Source organism: Scyliorhinus canicula, chromosome 20 (assembly GCF_902713615.1).
Source record: "Scyliorhinus canicula chromosome 20, sScyCan1.1, whole genome shotgun sequence".
In the NCBI taxonomy this organism is placed as follows: Eukaryota; Metazoa; Chordata; class Chondrichthyes; order Carcharhiniformes; family Scyliorhinidae; genus Scyliorhinus; species Scyliorhinus canicula.
In genome coordinates this window covers 68,108,044-68,128,597 of record NC_052165.1, presented here as the reverse complement: position 1 = coordinate 68,128,597, position 20,554 = coordinate 68,108,044, and the positions used below count along the sequence as shown (strand labels likewise).

The window sequence follows — 20,554 nt, the reverse complement described above, 5'->3', positions numbered from 1 at the left end:
GGAATTGTGCTCAATAGATTTTCTGTCTTCAACAGGTGTGCAACATATGGTGACCTTTTACGTTTGAGAGCATAAGTATGGAGTATAATTATAATTCCTGGTGATGCCACCAAACTGTAATGGAGAAATTATTCAAATTAACTCTAGGTTTCCAAAATACGCAAGGCCCAAATTAATAATAATTTTAATGCTTCATAATGAAAGAGAAGTATTGTTGCAATTATAAAGGGTGTTGGTGAGACCACATCTGGACTATTGTTTCCTGTTTTGGTCTTTGAGGAAGGATGTGGTGGCATTGGAGGCAGTTCAGAGGAGGTTCACCAGATTTGATTCTGTGGATGAAGGGGTTGACGAATGAGGAGAGATTAAACAGTTTGGGCTTACACTCGCTGGGGTTTAGAAGGATGAGAGGGGATCTGCTTGAGGTATATAAAATACTTAAAGGGGTTGAGAAAGTAAAGGTAGACCAACTTTTCCCCCCTTGTGGGGCAATCTCGGACGAGAGTCATGATATAGGTTGAGAAGTGATGTTTAAAACTGAGATGAAGAGGCACTACAGAGGATGATGAATTTGTAGAACTCGCTCCCCCATAGTGCGGTGGAGGCCGAATCATTAAATGGTTTCAAGAGGGAGATAGATATATTTCTGATTTTTTTTAAACGGGTTAAAGGGTAACAGGTAGGGAGGTGGATTTGAGACCAGAAAGAGATCAGCTATGATCTGATTGAATGGCGGAGTAGGCTCAAAGAGCTGAATTGCCTACTTCTGCTCCTAATTCCTATGTTACCATACTGAAGAGAATGACTACAGATGCAATTCGTTAAGATAAGTCAAGGCGCTGATACAGCTTACAGGATCCAAGAGACAAACTAAACTCATACATGGCATGAACTTCCAGAGGACAATCAGCCAAACCGTCAAAGGCTTTTAGCCACATGAAATGGAAATTTGTATGGGGGAGGGGGGGGGGGGGGGGGGGGGGGGGGAAAGAGAAGAATAGACTGTAGAGAAATTTAGAAAATAAATCTCTTTACTTCAGTGTCAGATAAATACATACAGGTACATTTTCACTTCTATCTTCAAGCCAAGTATACATATAAACATGGTAGAACAGCAAAAGAAAAATAATTCACTATTATATGAAAGTTTTGCATTTTCACCACAGAATCATAGAATTTACAGTGCAGAAGGAGGCCATTCGGCCCATTGAGTCTGTAATGACCTCTGAAAGCGCACCCTGCCTAAGCCCACACTTCCACCCTCTCGCCATAACCAGCAACCCCACCTAACGTTTGGACACTACGGGGCAATTTAGCATTCCCATCCACCTACCCCGCACATCTTTGGATTGTGGGAGGAATCCGGAGCACCCGGAGGAAACCAACGCAGACACAGGGAGAAAGTGCAGACTGTGCACAGACAGTGATCGAGCCTGGGTCTCTGGCGCTGTGAAGCAACAGTGCTAACCACTGTGCTACCGTGCCGCCCATAGTTTCAGTCACTTACAGGAGCATTGTGGCATTGGACAACAGTGATTTAAAAAAAACCCAGTAACACCATTAGTGATGCACGTTAAATTATATTATCTGTGCATTGTTTTGCTCTCAAAGAATCTAAAAAAGCAGTACTAGTTGCCAAACTTTGGGTTTCAAAGAATTTGGCACTCTGGATTAACGGTGGAGGGAGAGTAGCAAGAAGGTCTCACTGCTGCCAGAAAAGGCATTCTGATTATTAAAGGTGGCGCATGGGGCAGCACAGAGGCAGGCCTTTGGCTTCTCAGTTGTACAAATTGGTCACTATGTGCAGTTGCCCATCAGGACTTGATTGGGATGCACACTGACAGGGGCATCACTAATGGTTCGGAAGACTGCACACAACCCATACCAAAAAGCTCTCAAGCCAGTGAAAAACTTCTGTGGGTCCTGGTCTTATATGATCTACTCCCAAGGCAACCCAGTTGGTTTGCCTGTTCCTTTCAATGCAAAGTACGCTACAATTCCTGGTTTGCTGCTGTTGAATTTTCATTCCAACGTCATTCTAAAGTTTCAATATCTAATATCTTCGCAACCTTCTCTGATACCGTAACTCTTTCAGGGTTGAAGTCGACAGATTTAAATGAAGGTGATCATCTGTCAGAACACAAATTAGATTATTTCATTAATTCCATTTGACAGAGTAGAAATGTAGGAGAATTGCAGACGTGGAGAAGCACTGAATAATATATGCAGTTCAAGTTCAGTGGAACAGTATTAGCATGGGGTCCTACATAATTATGAAGCTCATTTGCGAGCTCAAATGTGGTAGAACTGACACATCTGACCTCCACTCCTAAGCCAGTTGAGCTATTGGGGGGGGTGTCACAGCAGAGTAATTTCATGTGAACATGTTTGATAGGCACCTGTGCACCAACGCACAAGGAAAGGGAAGAGAAAGCAGCAAAGGTAAGCCGCTCAGAGGCCGGTTGGCACATTTCGAGTCAACATCCTTTATAAGGAGGTTGGTATTCAGAGAATATGCAAAGCCAGAAACCTGAAAGTGGAACCACAGGTGGTTTCCTAAACTGAGATTTTCCCTGGCATTAGAATCACTGAGCAGAACGGAATCAAGAGCTGAAGGAATACTGGCATGAGAAATCCCAGCCCATCCCCCCACCCCCTACCTTGGGGTAGGCAGATGTTCCGCCCAGCTGAAGCCGCATCAGTTCACTGGACAGAAACACATGCTCCTGGATATTAGCTACAAAAGAGTCTCGAGCGCCTGCCTCCTACCCCAAAATTCTGATACTAACAAGGGTTTTTCTAGGTTCAGAATATTCTTCAAGTGTTTCCATGAGTGCAAACTAATCTTTGAAGTTGATTCATGATAGCATTTACATACTTTTTCCAATTGCAATGGACAGCAGTTTATGGAAATAAAATATATATTTCACACTTACCAGCGAGTTCTGATCCTGAGGGATACTGTCGCCTTTATCCAGATTTGTCAATGTTGTGATCAGCCCAACGATAGTATTTTTATAAATATAAATGTGTGTTGGCTTCTTCACCGTATTGTGCAATTGACTTTCATCATTGTTGCCCTTTCAATGATATGTTTAAAGCAATCCTCTGCACTTCATGAAATCTTGGAAAGTGTTGACTACATATGATCAGTGTTCAAGCTTTCTTAGATTCAAGAATTTTGTTCCAAAAAGGGCTCTTAATGTTTCACTTGAGCAAGCGGTTCTGTTTACACTTTGGCTGTTCCTGACCCCTCGCTGATAAGGACGGTCACATTCACTGGTCTAATGTAACATCTCACTTCTTATTGATGTGGATAATGTGGATAAATTTATCCTACATTCAATTAAGTGCTATCATATCACTAGTAGCTATTGTTTAATCAGGAAAATGTACAGAGTTCCAGCTGGCTGCTAAGTCAGTGTATTCACCACTATCGCAATGCCTTTTACTTCCCGAGTTTCTCCCTTCCTCATGCTCTGACTTTTGCTCAAGTACAATTCTCGAGATGTTGGTCATCATCGAGCAGCTGTACACATGCAATTCAAGTAATGTATTAACCAATGGGATTTAAGTTAGTCTAACAAGATAGCCCAACTCAAGCAAACCAGCAGCCACCCTGACTAATTTTCTTTTTCAGTGCTTTTGATGAGTGAAAAACTGTTGCCTGTTTCGTGCCAAGTCAAATTTCACCCCAGCAAGTATCACCAGCTATTTAGCTGTAGAGTAGTGGCCATCAGAGTCAAGTGTGGCCCTGGTTTCAATCATATCCATCCAAAGGTATTAGTCACTGTATCGTAGAATGGGAAATCTGGCCGAATCTTCCCCTTTTTCTGGTCCAAGAGATGTGGCACTCAGCTGGTTAAGAACAGATTACTCAGCTCAGACAAGGCACTGAGCCCGAGATCAGGATGGTGTGTACAGCTATGGTAACATTGGACCACCGAGACATTGCTTGTCTAAATAACTTGATGTTATTTAGTCCGAATGCAGTTTCCAACATTCTCACCACAATTCTAGTGAAAACATTGTGACAGATATCAAATCGCTGCAATTACATCTCAACCAACAATAAAAACATTCCTATAGAGAGAGGGAGAAGAGAAAATCTACCTACAACTGAGAGCAAGAGCAGCAATTGCAGCTTGAAGGGAGAGAGTCAGGGCGGGATAAAGAGTAAAATAAATTAAAGTCAGTGAGGGGATTAATATGCATGAACCAATTTAGGTTTCAAACAAAATCATTTTAAAAAATCAGTTAACTTACAAACGCCATCAGGGTGTGTCGAGAAGAAAATGGTGTTTCCGGGTCCCCTAGGAAACAAAGAAAATCATGAGAAACAAGTGAAGAGGGTACTAAGCAGAGCATATATCTCCACTACACTGTGCTAACCCATTATTCCAATTATGCAGTTCTCCTTTGACGCTTTTCCCTACCTGACTGATGCTCTGTAACTATAAAGTTAAAAAAAATTCAGACTTTTCATCTCACTGAGGAGGCTTCAGGTCAAACCATATCCAATAATCTGCTCTAAAAACTCTGCTTACATTTTGACAGCTGTGACAAATTCCGCCACATGGGCTGGGACAATCCACAACATTCCAAAACAATCAACAACGTTCTAAATAAAACAACCCCCAGGACAACCCTTAAAAACAAAATGTAAATTTGCCCTATCTCCCAATATTAACTGATCCTTTAAAACATTCCAGGGTTTGGATCTAAACCCAACCAAAAATGAATCAGTTCTTCCTTGTGCCGTATCCCCTACCTGTTTAACAAGTTTAATTGAAACTCATCCATTAGTTTCTGAGATATTTGCTTACAAACAGATGAACAAGCGGTGGCATAAATATTATATTGTTCAAGATTCAAAGGCAACCTGGTCAGAAAGATACAATAATGTGTGCTGCAGTACCATAAAAATCTGTGAATTAAATTGTTCCAGTGTCTGCTGTTCCACAATAGGTACTCGTTGTAGGTCATGAAACAATGGAACATCTTTGAGTGATGATGACAGATTTAAAAAAATTATTTAATGATATCAGGGTGATGGAGCATAGGGGCAGATTAGCCATGATCTAACGGAATAAATAAAAGAACAAAGAACAATACAGCACAGGAATAGGCCCTTCGGCCCTCCAAGCCTGCACTGATCACGTGTCCTATCTAGACCAACCACTTGCATCCTTCTATACCCCGTCTGTTCATTGCCTATCCAGATAAGTCTTAAAGGTCGCTAACGTATCTGCCTCAGCCATCTCACTTGGCAGTGCATTCCAGGCCACTACCACCCTCTGTTTAAAAACCTTCCCCCCCCCCCCCCACTTCTCCAGTGAACCTTTCCTCCCCCTCACCTTAAACATATGCCCCCTTGTAATTGTCATTTATGCCCTGGGAAAAAGCCTCCAACTATTCACCCTATCAATACCCCAAATAATTTTATAAACGTCTATCAGGTCGCCCCTTAGCCTCCATCTCTCGAGTGAGAACAATCACAATATATTCAATCTCTCCTCATAGCTAATACCCTCCATACATTCTGGTAAACATTTTCTGTACTCTCGCCAAAGCTTCCACGTCCTTCTGATAGTACGGTGACCAGAATTTGACATAGTATTCCAAATGTGGTCTAACCAACGTTTTATATAATTGTAACATAATGTTCGAGCTTTTAGGCTCGATACCACGTCCTGTGAAGGCAAGCATGCCTTATGCTTTCTTTACCACCATTTCCACCTGTGCTGCCACTTTTAAGGATCTGTGGACCTGCACCCGAGATCTCTCGGAGTCTCTATGCTCCTGATGGACGAGCCATTTATTTTATAGCTCCCACCTGAATTGGATCTACCAAAATGCAACACCTCGCATTTGTCCAGGTTAAATTCCATCTGCCATTTCTCTGCCCAATTTTGCAGCCTATCTTGTTGTATTTTGACAATCTGTGGAATAAGCTGAGGATCTGAATGATCAACTTCTATTCCAGTGTAACGATACATTTGAGCGATTTTGATTCCTTACGGGAGTTGGATAAGGTATTTTCCCAGAGTAGTTTTCTCTTTTTTTTTTATTCGTTCAAGGGTTGTGGGCATCGCTGGCTGGCCCAGCATTTATTGCCCATCCCGGAGGGCATTTAAGAGTCAACACATTCTAGTCATGGCTTGATGGGTCACAGAATCAGAATGACAGAATAATACAGCGCAGAAGAGGCCTTCGGCTCATCGGGTCTGCATCGACGTATGAAAAACACCTGACCTGCCTACCTAATCCCATTTGCCAGCACATGGCCCACAGCCTTGAGTGTTACGACGTGCCAAGTGCTCATCTAGGTACTTTTTAAAGGATGTCAGGTGGTCTTTTTCCTGTCCATCAATTTGGTACATAGTGCCTTTTAAATGAAATAAAAAAGGACAACATTGTCAGAAAAAGAAAGGGGCGGGGAGAATCCAATTGATTACACAAATTTACAAGCACTGGAACACTTAATTTAGTGCCCACAATGGCAAAATACTTTAAATTGTGGTGCAATTTTCCTAAATGTTAGAAACCCAATGATACAAAAAAATATACATTTCTCGAACAGGTAATAATAATAATAACAATCTTCATTGTGACAAGTAGGCTTACATTGCAATGCTTATGTAATATCCAATCCTACGTTTTTAAAAAAATATCCAACTTACCATGAGTATGTATACACAAAATGATGGATCGTTACCCACGTCGCACCAAAGTTCCGAGTAAACCACAGGGAGTGCTGCAGTGGGAGAAAGCAATATCAAAGTGTGAGCTTCCATCAAACGTTGATGTTAAAAGCTGAGCAGGGGCCTTCTGATTTTTATTTTTACAGCTAATCAGTTACAGTGGCAGAAAATGTAAATGTGAAATCAATCGGTTTGGTTGATTTCAGCTTTGGGATACTCACGTCACTACTGTAGGCCAGCAGGTAGTCTGAATTGGTGGGATGATAGCGCATCGGCTGGCCAGGGTGGAAGGGTAGCAGGATAGAATGAAACGTTTCACCAGAATCAGACGATCGAATTATGACACCGCCGTGTTTCGCACTTTGGCCTAAATGTCTCGAGACATCAGCAGTCAGTATTACCTTGTATTTGAAGACAAAGGAATGAATGGTTAACAATTGTGCAGGGGTTTCGTGATTTATGCTGAGAGGAATGGCCAAATTGTGCATAGAGCAGCGCACCGCAGCGCAAGGTGGCTGATAAAAGCCGTGAGACTCTGTTCCCAGGATCTTGCTAGATCGCAACGCCTCGTGGGATCTAACTCGATCTCGCGAGACATTGCAGGTGTGAATCTGCCCATTGTGGGTGGGACCACTTTTTGGAAAATTCACATATTAGAGCAAGACAGCTAATCTCACTTTAATGTGCAGTTTCCCGAAGTACCCAAAGTATGTGATCTAGCCCCTTCAACTCAGAGACCTCGGCAAGCGCTGTTCAGTATTGGTCTCTACATACTGGCACCAGATGGAATGGCACTTGTGGAATCTCCTAGAGGATCAGAGGCCCTAGGTGCAAGCCTTTTTGGCAGGGTGGTACCCAGCACTGCCACCTGGGTGCCAGTTGGCACTGCCAAGGTGCCCAGGTGACACTGCCAGGGGACACGTCTGGCATGTCGTGTACCAACATGCCAAGCTGGCATTTTTCATGTGGCGACGATCAGGCCGGGGGGGTGGGGATGCCCTGGTTCTGCGTGGGTGTTAGGGGCGGGGCGGGGACTCTCTCATGGTGGGTTGGGGCTTGCGGGGGGGGGGGGGGGGGGGGACAAAGGGTCGCTGCAGAGATGTGAATGCCATTTCTAAACGGCATCCCATTCTCTCACTTCTTTGAGGTGTTCCGGCGAATGGAGCTCCTCAGTGAAGAAAATGGGGCGAAGTAAAGCTTCGGCCATGCATTCAATGATGCATTGATGCAATGATGCCCCGTATCTAACCCGAGTTACATGTGATAGTGTTGTGTTTCTCGGCGCTGTGAATGCCGGATGAACTTGCTCGCTATGGGACTTTGTTCCAATTTTGTTAAATCGCGCCCTTCATGTTTCAATCCTTTTGAAAAGAATCTCACCTTCTTGGAATGCTCTGGTCCTACATTAATTCCAAAATCCTTCCGGATATAAAAGTTGCTGAGGAGGTTTGAGATGTCAGAAAATGTTTTTCCATAATCCTCACTGAAATTCAAAAGACACCTTTTTACAAATGAATGAAAAACAAACATGATACTTGTGCAATCAGCTAGACAACAGAAGGGAAGGCAACAATTCTTTACCCTCAGGGGGAGGAGGTGAGGTATTGTTGAATTGTAATTAATACATCAGAGTCCAGCCTCCTAAATGCTTAACAGGTGGAAAGATGTAAAGCACGTGGCACAAAGAGTCGGGTAAAACTACACATATGCATGAAGAACAGAAAACTGAAAAAGAGGGAAAGAAATGAACAGAGTAGCAAAAGAGAAAAATAGAGATGGCAATACAAAAGAAAAAGTGGGAAGTAAACCTATTACAATTAAGGTTGTGAAATTGCTATGAAAGGTGAGTGTGCAAATACTTGTAGTAAAATTGTTTAGGCAGGTGGATGTAGAAAGGCAAAAGTCTCTGATAAACTAGCTGAGTGGGCAAAGGGCCTTCACACAAATACATAATGCATTTGTGCATGATTACCACACAATTTTGCAAAATGACCTGTTTCCATCTTGCATCTTCGATATACCTATGTTTCAGTTTGAGAGATTATGTTCAGACCTTAATAATAAATTTACAGTTGACAGTAGGGATAGAAATTATAGCTTCTTTCATCCATCGAAGCAGAAGACAAGAATGATTTATGGTAATCTTATTGTTATCTGGTACAGTTATTGACAAGATGATCTAACCAAATGGGAACAGGGTCCCAAAATGAGCACGTTTAACCGTGTGTTTCCCGGCACTTGCAGTGCCAAGAAACACCCCACTAGCAAACAAACAGCCATCCGGTTAGATAGGGGGCCTCAGCAGGGAACGCGCCCGAGGCCGCACTCAGCCCCGTTTTCTACACTTAGGAGCTCCACTCGCTGGAACTCCTCAGTGCAGCGAGAGATCGGGACGCCATTTTAAAATCCCGACGCGACTACAGAATCCCTCCCAATCCCCAACTCACTATAAGTGCACAGCCCCCCCCCCCCCCCCCCCCCCCCCCCCTCCCCCAGCCCGATCACCGCCGCATGATACCTAAACAAACTCCCTCTTGGGAATCAAAATTTAGCCACTATCGCCTCCAGTCCCAAAAACGTATCGTCATAGAATCCCGACAGTGTAGAAGCAGGTCATTTGGCCCATTGAGTCTACACCGACCCTCTCAAAGACCAACCCAGACTCACTCCCACACCCCATCCCGGTAACCCCATAACCCCACCTAACCTTTGCACACTAAGGGCAATTTATCATGACAAATTCGCCCAACCAGCGCATCTTTGGACTGTGGGGGGAAACCGGAGCACCTGCAGGAAACCCATGCAGATACTGGGAAAATGTACAGATTCCACAAAGACAGTCACCCGAGGCCGGAATTGAACCTGGGTCCCTGCTGCTGTGAGGCAGCAGTGCTAACCACTGCGCCGCCCATATCCTCCATAAACAAATATCCCTCATATGCTCCATAAACAAATCCCTGGTCCTCTCGACCCTCTCCCTCTTCCAAATTCTATACATTGCAGACGTCCCAGACGGCACCTATGGTTTCTATAAATTGGTGACAGTAATGACATTGCCCCAGTATAAAATGCTGCCTAAATTGGTTCCAAATTCTTAGAGACACTGCCACCACCACGAGGCTCAGAAAGAACCTGGCCAGAGAGAATGGAAGAGGGGCCGTAACCCACGCCATTCGACACGTACGTACACAGGAAGCTTCCTCCATCCATTCTCACCTCGGGCCCAGCTCCTGCAGCCACCCTCGCATTTTCTCGATGTTTGGCGCCCAATATAAAACATCAGATTGGGTAGAACCAGCCCTCTAGATTGCCGCTCCCTCTGCAGGAAGGCTCTTTGAATCTGAGTCTTACCCCTGCAGACAAAGGCCGAGATTAACTTATCAACCCTAACGAAAAGATTTAGGGAGGAAGATTGGGAGACACAAATCGGAACCTCAGTAGAATGTTCGTTTTGACTGTCGACACTGTGTCGGCCAAGGACAACGGGAGGGCATCCCACCTCAAATCCCCTCCACCAGAGTGACCACGTTCAATTCATGCAGCAAGGCCCAGTCATGAGGCACCTGACTCCAGAAATATCTAAACCACTGGCCAGACTAAACAGCAGCCTCCCCAAATCCCCCTCCTTCCCAGTAGATTCACTGGAAGATCTTGCTCTTGATCACATGAAATTTGTACCCTGAGAAGGACCCAAAATTCCTCAACAGCTCCATTATCCTACTGACTAGAGAGAGGATCTGAAATGTATGACAGTAGGTCACCAGCAAAAAGGGACACCCTATGCTCCATGCCCCCCCCCCCCCTCATTACCCCTCCACCCATCTGATGATCCAAGTGCAAATACCAATGGATCATTTGGCAGCAGATACAGTAACGGGGACTGAGGGCATCCCCCTGCCTTGTGCCCTGTGCAACCGGCTGTACCCTGAACTTACCATGTTGGTCTGGACACTAGTCGCTGGGGGGCTATATAGCTGTCTCACCCAGGAGATAAACGTCTCGAAGAGATACCTCCACTCCACCTGAGTGGCCTTCTCGCCATCCATGGAGATAATTACCTCCAGAACCTTCCCCAAGGACCACATTTAAAAGTCTCCTGATGTTGGTTGACAATGGTCGGCCCTTGACAACACTGCCTGGTCCTCAGACACCACATCCAAGAAGCACATCACCAGCACCTTTGCGTCGATATTTAACAGTGCCATAGGCCTGTAAGACCCACAGTCCCCAAGATCCTTGCCCTTCTAACTTGGAACTCCCCCACTAACTTGATAGAGTTTTTTCGAGGAGGTCACAAAGATGATTGATGCAGGTAGGGCAGTGGATGTTGTCTGTATGGACTTCAGTAAGGCTTTGACAAGGTCCCTCATGGCAGACTGGTACAAAAGGTGAAGTCACACGGGATCAGAGGTGAGCTGGCAAGATGGATACAGAACTGGCTAGGTCATAGAAGGCAGAGAGTAGCAATGGAAGGGTACTTTTCTGATTGGAGGGCTGTGACTAATGGTGTTCTGCAGGGGTCAGTGCTGGGATCTTTGCTGTTCGTAGTACATATAAATGATTTGGAGGAAAATGTAACTGGTCTGATAGTAAGTTTGCGGACGACACAATGGTTGGTGGAATTGTGGATAGTGATGAGGACTGTCAGAGGATACAGCAGGATTCAGATCGTCTGGAGACTTGGGCGGAGAGATGGCAGTTGGAGTTTAATCTGGACAAATGTGAGGTAATGCATTTTGGAAGGTCTAATACAGGTAGGGAATATACAGTGAATGGTAGAACCCTCAAGACAGTCAGAGATATCTAGGTGTACAGGTCCACAGGTCACTGAAAGGGGCAACAGAGGTAGAGAAGGTAGTCAAGAAGGCATAGGGCATGCTTGCCTTCATTGGCCGGGGCATTGAGTATAAAAATTGGCAAGTCATGTTGCAGCTGTATAGAACCTTAGTTGGGCCACACATGGAGTATAGTGTTCAATTCTGGTCGCCACACTACCAGAAGGATGTGGAGACTTTAGAGAGGGTGCAGAAGAGATTTACGAGGATGTTGCCTGGTATGGAGGGCATTAGCTATGAGGAGAGGTTGAATAAACTCGGTTTGTTCTCACTGGAACGAAGGAGGTTGAGGGGCGACCTGATAGAGGTCTACAAAATTATGAGGGGCATAGACAGCGTGGATAGTCCGAGACTTTTTCCCAGGGTAGATGGGTCAATTACTAGGGGGCATAGGTTTAAGGTGCAAGGAGCAAGGTTTAGAGATGTACGAGGCAAGTTTTTTTTTTTTTTTTACACAGAGCGTAATGGGTGCCTGGAACTCACTGCCGGAGGAGGTGGAAGCAGGGACGAGTTTAAGGGACATCTTGACAAATATATGAATATGATGGGAATAGAGGGACACGGAGCCCGGAAGTGTAGAAGATTTTAGTTTAGACGGGCAGCATGTAAATCCATATGTGGAGGGTGGTCAGGTATTACAATCTAAATTAAAAATATATATATATATATATATTACAATCGCCGAGTACCCATCCCCCCCGGAGTAACGATTTGCCCACCACAAAAAAAATCCATTTGGGAGTAGATTGATGCATGTGCAAGAAGCACTTCTTCAATCAAAGGGCGATAGTGGTTTGGTACTCTCTCCCATAAACAGCAGTTGAAGCTAGAACAATTGTTAATTTTAAATACGGGACAGATAGGTTAAGCAAAGATACTAAGGGACATGGGGGCAAGGCAGGTATACGACGTTAGGCCACAGATCAGCCATGAAATGTTGGAACAGGCTCGAGGAGCTGAATGGCCTATTCCTGCTCCTGTGCAAGAGGTGGTAAATATGCTGCTCTTCATACAGACCGTCATAGAGTCATAGATGTTTGCAGCATGGAAACAGGCCTTTCGGCCCGGCTTGTCAATGCTGCCCGGTTTCCATCATGAGGCTAGTCCCACCTGCCTGCATTTGGCCCATATCCCTCTATACCCATCCTGCCCACATTTGGCCCATATCCCTCTATACCCATCCTGCCTGACTGCTTTTTAAAAGACAAAATCATACCCGCCTCTACCACTGCCTCTGGCAGCCCGTTCCAGATGCTCACCGCCCTCTGTGTGAAGAAATTTCTCCTCTGATCTCTTTTGTATCTCTCCCCTCTCACCGTAAACCTATGCCCTCTAGTTCTAGATTCCTTTACCTTTGGGAAAAGATGTCGACTATCTATCTTATCTGAGTACCTGCCCTGATTTGATCTACCAAAATGCTTTATCTCACATTGACCTAAATTAAACTCCATCTGCCATTCATCGAGTTTCCTTTCACGTGAGCTTCATGGTAGATCAGTGGGAGGGTGGTGGAGGGGTGTGACAACACGATAATACCAGAACCACGCATAGTGCTTGCCACACTGTCACAATCTGGTCGTCAGGCACTCATAGTTGTGGGAAATAGTTAGAGATCAGCATTGCATGATGCTACCTCCTGATGTTGACATGATTTGTCTCTCTCCTGGGCAGCATTAGTGTTTGTCATATTCCCACCTGATCATATCTCAGCCGTCATTTTTAGGCAGGGGTTGTTATGGTTACAGATGGAGCTCACTGGGGCAGAATGTGAACTCACCTGATTCCTCCCATCCCCATCATGCCACAAGGAAGTTATTTTGGCTGGGTTCCATCACATAAGTACAATAAATTTCTTATTCAACTGAAGTGAGGTTATAAACTTCATCACACCCGCTACTGATCCTACACATTGCACATTTGGGTTAAATATGAACTGCAGGTCAGCATCTCTGGAGAGAAAAAGAGTTAATGGGCTGGATTCTCCAGTCCCCCAGCTGGATGTTCCTCAGTGGTGTGCCGTTCACTGGTGGCAGGATTCTATCTTCCCGCCGCTTCTCCATGGGATTTCCCATTGTATCCACCCAATGCTGCCAGGAAACCCGGAAATTCAGGCCAATGTTTCAATTTGATGAACCATCATCAAAACATTGGTTCTGATGAAAGAACATTGGCCAAAGAAACTGGGCAGCTAGCAGAACTTAGATATGTGCAATGCTGACCTGCCTTCAGCGCGCCCATGTTTGAGCTCCTCATTCCAGCTAACGCTCTCCCAATCCCATACAGATCTCAGCATCGGGGTGAATCCCTCCAGAGTGTTCTATTTATAGGGATCATCAGGTTATTTGCTGGTTGATTTCTTCTGGCTGTTGCTTCAATTCTCCAAAGTATTTTGCATAGCTGTTAAAAGTTGCAAGTCTGTAGGGAGTTGTGTGGCAGGTGCTCAAGAGTTTTTGATGACTTCCAGGATCCTGCTCCCAGACAAGGTTGCATGACTAGGCATTGCCCCTGAAATCCAGCATGATTGAGAGAATGCACAGAGATGATGGGAAGAGGAAGAGGAGGAGGATGATGATGATGAGGAGAGGATGAGGATGTAGAGAGTAAGGAGCAGGAGGACAATGAGGAGAAGGAGGATAATGAGGATGATGAGAAGGATGGCAAAGAGGAGAAAGAGGAGGAGGAGGACAAAGAGGAGGAGGAGGAGGACAAAGAGGATGAGGGCGACAATGAGGATGAAGAGGAGGAGGAGGAGGATGACGAAGAGGAGGAGAATGACGGAGTGGAGGAGGAAGACGAAGAGGACGATAAAGAGGAGGAGGACAACGAATAGGAGAACGACGGAATGGAGGAGGAAGATGAAGAGGAGGAGTAGGACGGCAAAGAGGCGGAGTAGGACAAAGAGGAGGCAGAGGAGGACGAAGCAGAGGCAGAGGAGAACGAAGAGGAGGAGGAGAACAAAGAGGAGGAGGAGAACAAAGAGGAGGAAGAGAACAAAGAGGAGGAAGAGAACAAAGAGGAGGAGGAGAACAAAGAGGAGGAGGAGAACAAAGAGGAGGAGGAGAACAAAGAGGAGGAGGAGAACAAAGAGGAGGAGGAGAACAAAGAGGAGGAGGACGACAAAGAGAAGGATGACGACAAGGAGGTGGAGGACGACAAGGAGGTGGAGGACGACAAGGAGGTGGAGGACGACAAGGAGGTGGAGGACGACAAGGAGGTGGAGGACGACAAGGAGGTGGAGGACGACAAGGAGGTGGAGGACGACAAGGAGGTGGAGGACGACAAGGAGGTGGAGGACGACAAGGAGGTGGAGGACGACAAGGAGGTGGAGGACGACAAGGAGGTGGAGGACGACAAGGAGGTGGAGGACGACAAGGAGGTGGAGGACGACAAGGAGGTGGAGGACGACAAGGAGGTGGAGGACGACAAGGAGGTGGAGGACGACAAGGAGGTGGAGGACGAGGAGGAGGTGGAGGACGACAAGGAGATGGAGGACGACAAGGAGGTGGAGGACGAGGAGGAGGTGGAGGACGACAAGGAGATGGAGGACGACAAGGAGGTGGAGGACGAGGAGGAGGTGGAGGACGAGGACGAGGACGAGGACGAGGACGAGGACGAGGACGAGGACGAGGAGGACGAGGAGGACGAGGAGGAGGAGGAGGACGAGGACGAGGACGAGGACGAGGACGAGGAGGACGACGAGGACGAGGAGGTCGAGGACGAGGACGAGGAGGAGGAGGAGGAGGAGGAGGAGGACGAGGAGGACGAGGAGGAGGAGGTGGAGGACGAGGAGGAGGAGGTGGAGGACGAGGACGAGGACGAGGTGGAGGACGAGGACGAGGACGAGGACGAGGAGGTGGAGGACGAGGAGGAGGAGGTGGAGGACGAGGAGGAGGAGGTGGAGGTGGAGGACGAGTACGAGTACGAGGACGAGGACGAGGACGAGGAGGACGAGGACGAGGACGAGGAGGACGAGGAGGTGGAGGACGAGGACGAGGAGGTGGACGACAAAGCGGAGGAGGATGAGGAAGAGGGGGAGGACGACAATGACAATGACAATAAAAAGACAACAATGACGATATGTAGGAGGCCGATAATGAGGAGCAAGAAGGCTCTCAACAGGAAGCCAATCTACTCATTGCATTCAGGGAGTAATTCTCGTACTACACAGCCCTTTGTTGGCTGGGCTGTCCATATAGATCCCAGTAACCACAACTCCAATTCCCCATTCATCAACAGTGCCTTTCCCTACTGACCATCACAGCATCCACCAGGCCACATTACAAAAATAAACATTACAAACCAATTTCTAAATGAAATTATTCCAAATTGCACACCAAAGTCCTTGTGCAGTGGCCTTAGTACTGGCCTTCTTCCTGCCTTTGCCTGTCTTAGTGCTACCTCAGTGGTTGCAGCGTGGCTGGTGAAAGCTGTTGAATTTCAGTAGTGGTGACTGAAGATAACCTTGGAGAACAGAGTTGAGCAGCTTTGGCTCTCAGAGGGCCCATTGGAGCATGGGCAACAGCAGCCCATGCGTGAGCACAATGTCATTAAACGTTTTTCAGCACATGCACATACAAAAAGCTTCAGGGCTTGTCTTCTGCCATTGATATCCACAGATATTTGCCCGCCCCCCCCCCTCTTTTTGAACATGTTCCTGGCAGACCTCTGAGGGGAGGGAATTTCTCCCCCTCCAGCAAGGCCTCCAGCTCGATGCTCATAAATCTCGGATCCAATGCTCTCTCATGTTGTGCTCTTATTCAAGGCTTCCCATTCAATTCCTGCATGACTGTCAACACGTGCTCCAGCCACAATCTGCCTCCGCTTTAAGAGGTGCGAGCAGGATTTAAGTGCTGCCGGTGACTATTGATATTGGCTTCCTGTTGATGCATCAGCCAAAAAACAAAAACAGTTACCACTGAATTATTAAAATGAACAAGCAGAATTAAATGGCATGCAATCTTCATGACACTCAAAGGGTGTGGGTTAACCAAGTTTGGTGAACCTCATGCATGTGCTCGGAAGCTGTTGAATTTAGGCCCAGGTCTACCACTTACGCAGGCACATTAATCACCACTCATTTATTATTCGTAAAGGCCTTGGGAATAACCTCCCCTGTTTAACATGTTTCTGTTGAGTTCCTAACAAGAGCATCTAACAAATCTGCAATCTGCTGGGTGTACAAGGATAGCAGGTGCGGAGAAATGCGATCACCTCCAAGTTGCCCCCCAAAGCCAAAACATCCAGATTTGGATGTATTATGCCACCCCTTCAAAGACACTGGGTCAAATTCCTGGAATTTCTGATCAAACAGCACTTTGGACTACAGCAGACCGACTACAACAGATTCAGAAGGTGGGTCACCACCACCGCCTCTCGGGAAAACTAGGGATGGACAATAAATTGCCAGCACAACTGTATCCCAAGAAAGGCAGATTGATCATCGACTGTCGATGTTGGAGAGCGAGTGTTTAAGGTGATCGGGCAGGCTGCTTTGTCCTGTATTTTATCCTGTTTCTGGAGTGTTGTTTGAGCTGCACTCATCCTGGCAAGTTCCAACAGACTGCTGACTCATGCCTTTTGATGGTGGACGGGCTTTGGGGAAGCCAGAAGGGGGTTACTCATCAAAGAGCGTCCTCTGACCTGACCTGCTTCTGTGCCTCACGGAATTTATAATCGTCTAGTCAATGGTTGCCTTCCCATTAAGAGTGAGATAAAGAGGAGTTTTCTCTCATCTCAGAGGATCATTTAGTCTGTGGAATTCTTTCATTGACTAGTATAGGCTGAATTGGAAAATTTTTGATCAAGCAGGGAGTCAGGGGTTGCGTGTGTTAGGACAGGAAAGTGGAGTTGACACTACAATCAGATCAACCATGTTTTTATTGAGCGGTGAGGGGCCGAATGGCACTCCTGCTCCTATTTCTTATGTCCTTGTGTTGTGGTGTGTTCATTTCTTAAAGCTATTTTCTGTAGAGGATGATCTTATATCAGTCGCCTTTTCTATTGCAGATGTGACTAAACTCATTATGTGGAGCCCGACACCAGAATTTCAGTATACAAGGATATCAGTTGCACTGCCTTACCTTCGGTACAGTCGTGAACTTCCGCCAAAAAACAGCCAAGCAAGTGGTAAGTTGAAAGTAGTCAAAGCAAGAACGATCTGAAAAAAATGTGTATCAATTTTAGTGCTAAACATAGAAAATACAGTGCAGAAGGAGGCTCTCCGGCCCATTGAATCTGTACCGACCCACTTAAGTCCTCCACCCTACCCCCGTAACCCCTTCTAACCTTTTTGGTCACTAAGGGCAATTTATCATGCCCAATCCACCTAACCTGCACGTCTTTGGACTGTGGGAGGAAACCGGAGCACCTGAAGGAAACCCATGCAGACACGGGGAGAACATGCAGACTCCGCACAGACAGTGACTCAGCAGGGAATCGAACCGGGGACCCTGGCGCTGTGAAGCCACAGTGCTATCCACTTGTGCTACCGTGCTGCCCACAGTAAAGTACAGTGTTGAAGAATTCAAGATAACAAGGTAAGTATTATATTTTAAGTTTACTAAAAGTGGGAGAAAAGAGATGTGGGAACCAATTTCTATATATGGGCACTATGCTCTGTACGTGCTGCCAGTAGGGTGCCAGTAGGGCTGGTTTAGCTCACTCGGCTAAATCGCTGGCTTTTAAAGCAGACCAAGCAGGCCAGCAGCACGGTTCGATTCCCGTACCAGACTCCCCGGACAGGCGCCGGAATGTGGCGACTAGGGGCTTTTCACAGTAACTTCATTGAAGCCTACTCGTGACAATAAGCGATTTTCATTTCATTTTTTTTCAAATATATTGAGGGAACTGTTTATTAAAAGGGCTTTATAAACCATCATAAGGTGCTCATTCCTTGAAGATAATCAAAATGAGGACTCAAGTTATAAAAATATCACAGGGCCTTTTATGGCTTTTTAATTTAACAGAAGTGAATTTGTAACATAGCTCAAGGTTCCGACCAACGTCCCCCACCTTTAGCACTGCGCACTGACTGCAAGTTTGTTACTGTTTCTGTTTCTCCACATTCTCCCCGATGCAGCACATGGCAAGGGGCAGAGAACAGGACAGTGTGGATCCTCTAACAATGGGCCAAACGCCTCCTTCTGAGTTGTAAACTCATAGGCCAAATACCTGCATACCCACGCTCCCGGAACTGCTTTGCTGCAATGAGACACCATTTTGACACATCACCAGGACAGTGGAAATGAAACAAATGCTTCTAAATACCAGGGTGCTCCTGTCAGCAGGAGGGAGCATAATTAAAATCCATCAGCAACAAAAGTCTGTTCTACGACCTCCCTTGACCGGAGTGTGCCGGTGGTTATTCCCCCTTGGCCTCGTGTCCAAATGACCCAATGATATATGGGAGAGTAGGTAAGTGCGGTTTTATTTATTCATTCATGGGATGTGGGCGTCACTGACTGGGCCAGCATTTATTGTCCATCCATCGTTGCCCTTGAACTGAGTGACTTGCTATGCCATTTCAAAAGTCAATCCTTGGTGAAGCCAAGATGAGGTAAGGTAAGGATGGCAGATTTCCTTTCCAAACGGACATTAGTGAACCAGATGTTTTTTTTTTACAACAATCGACAATGGTCATCTCTAGACCCTTAATTCCAGATTTTTATTGAATTCAGATTTCACCATCTACCCTGGGGGGATTCGCAGCCTGGTCACCAGGGCATTACCCTAGGTCTCTGGATTATTAGTCCAGTGACACCATTACATCAAAAATGGCTCCCCAAAACATATCTGGAGATGAGAAAGGATAACTGAATCAACCTCTTGGATGCGTGTTATTCGGACACCAGCAGGCCATCCGCATTCAAGGTTATTGCTCACAATTGACCACTCCATCCGGTGCAGTGGGAGAAACTGTAGGGGCAAGTTTGTAATAAGACCATAAGACATAGGAGCAGAATTGGGCCACTCAGCCCATCGAGTCTGCTCCGCCATTCAATCACGGCTGATATTTTCTCATCCCCATTCTCCTGCCTTCTCCCCCCCCGATCCCCTTATTGATAGGAGGATTGGGGCACTAGAACTCAACTCCAGTTAATCCTGCTCTTAAAGATTATTGTGGTCTTACCTGGAGTGCATCAGGAAGCTTCCCAATACTCTACAGCTTTATCTAGGCAAAATCCAGTAGTAGCCATTATTAGGAAAACAAAAGTAGTTGGTTTTAAGGGATTTATATATGTATTGGTAAACATTAGAAACATGGTCTTGTTTTAAGTGGGTTTAGTTTAATGTTTCTGTACCTGGAAGGGTAAAAACCTATAGCTAGATTCATGCTGGGCAAGGCATTTGTATACTGTGTTGGAGTTGGTTTCAATCCCCACTGTCATTCTTGGGTGCTTAGAGAGGGCTACAGCATGAAGAATAAATAGAACTAGCAGGGGTTGCTTAGCCACTGGAGGCCCTTATAAGTATAAAGAAAGTTAAGTTTTAGTTTTAGCTGAATTTTTTGGCAGTTGGAGATAGTGAGAGAGAAGACAGCTCTCACAGCTCTGCTGGAAGCAACTGGATTTAGAAGGCTAAAGATTGAACGTCTCGCTCCGCCTTGCTAGAAGAAAAACAGAAAATGGATGCTGGAAAGTCCAGTAGAAAAGGAAAAAGAAATGAAGAGTCATTTCCAAGAAATCTGGAGTAACGGAACTGGAGGAAACTGGAAACCAGAACAGATTACTGTTCAGTGAAGTCACAGAGTTGAAAAGGGATTGGATTGCGATATCGGCAGTAGTGCTAATGTTTATGAGAAAGCTTGGGAGACATTGGGCGCGATTCTCCGCTCCCCACGCCGGGTGAATCACGACACGCCGCCCTGGCACCCCCCGTGATTCTCCCACCACCCTCAAAATGGCGTGTCGCGGAATCGCCGCTCGCCGTTTTTCACGGTGACCGGCGATTCTCCGGCCGCTATGGGCCGAGCGGCCTGACGAACCCGACCGGTTCACGCCGGCGCCAACCACACCT

General features: G+C 46.0%; 1 protein-coding gene across 1 annotated transcript in view; it reads right to left on the bottom strand.

Moving 5' to 3' along the window:
• The window catches only part of LOC119954961 (sortilin-like), a 138,785-nt gene that overhangs the window by 48,336 nt on the left and 69,895 nt on the right, over nt 1–20,554 (bottom strand). Inside the window, exons 3-7 of the mRNA XM_038780709.1 lie at nt 17,620–17,696; nt 8,085–8,187; nt 6,926–7,105; nt 6,684–6,757; nt 4,267–4,313 (exon numbers count right to left, since the gene is read on the bottom strand). Of these exons, the coding sequence (XP_038636637.1) occupies nt 4,267–4,313; nt 6,684–6,757; nt 6,926–7,105; nt 8,085–8,187; nt 17,620–17,696 (481 nt within the window). The remainder of the gene's footprint in view (nt 1–4,266; nt 4,314–6,683; nt 6,758–6,925; nt 7,106–8,084; nt 8,188–17,619; nt 17,697–20,554) is intronic.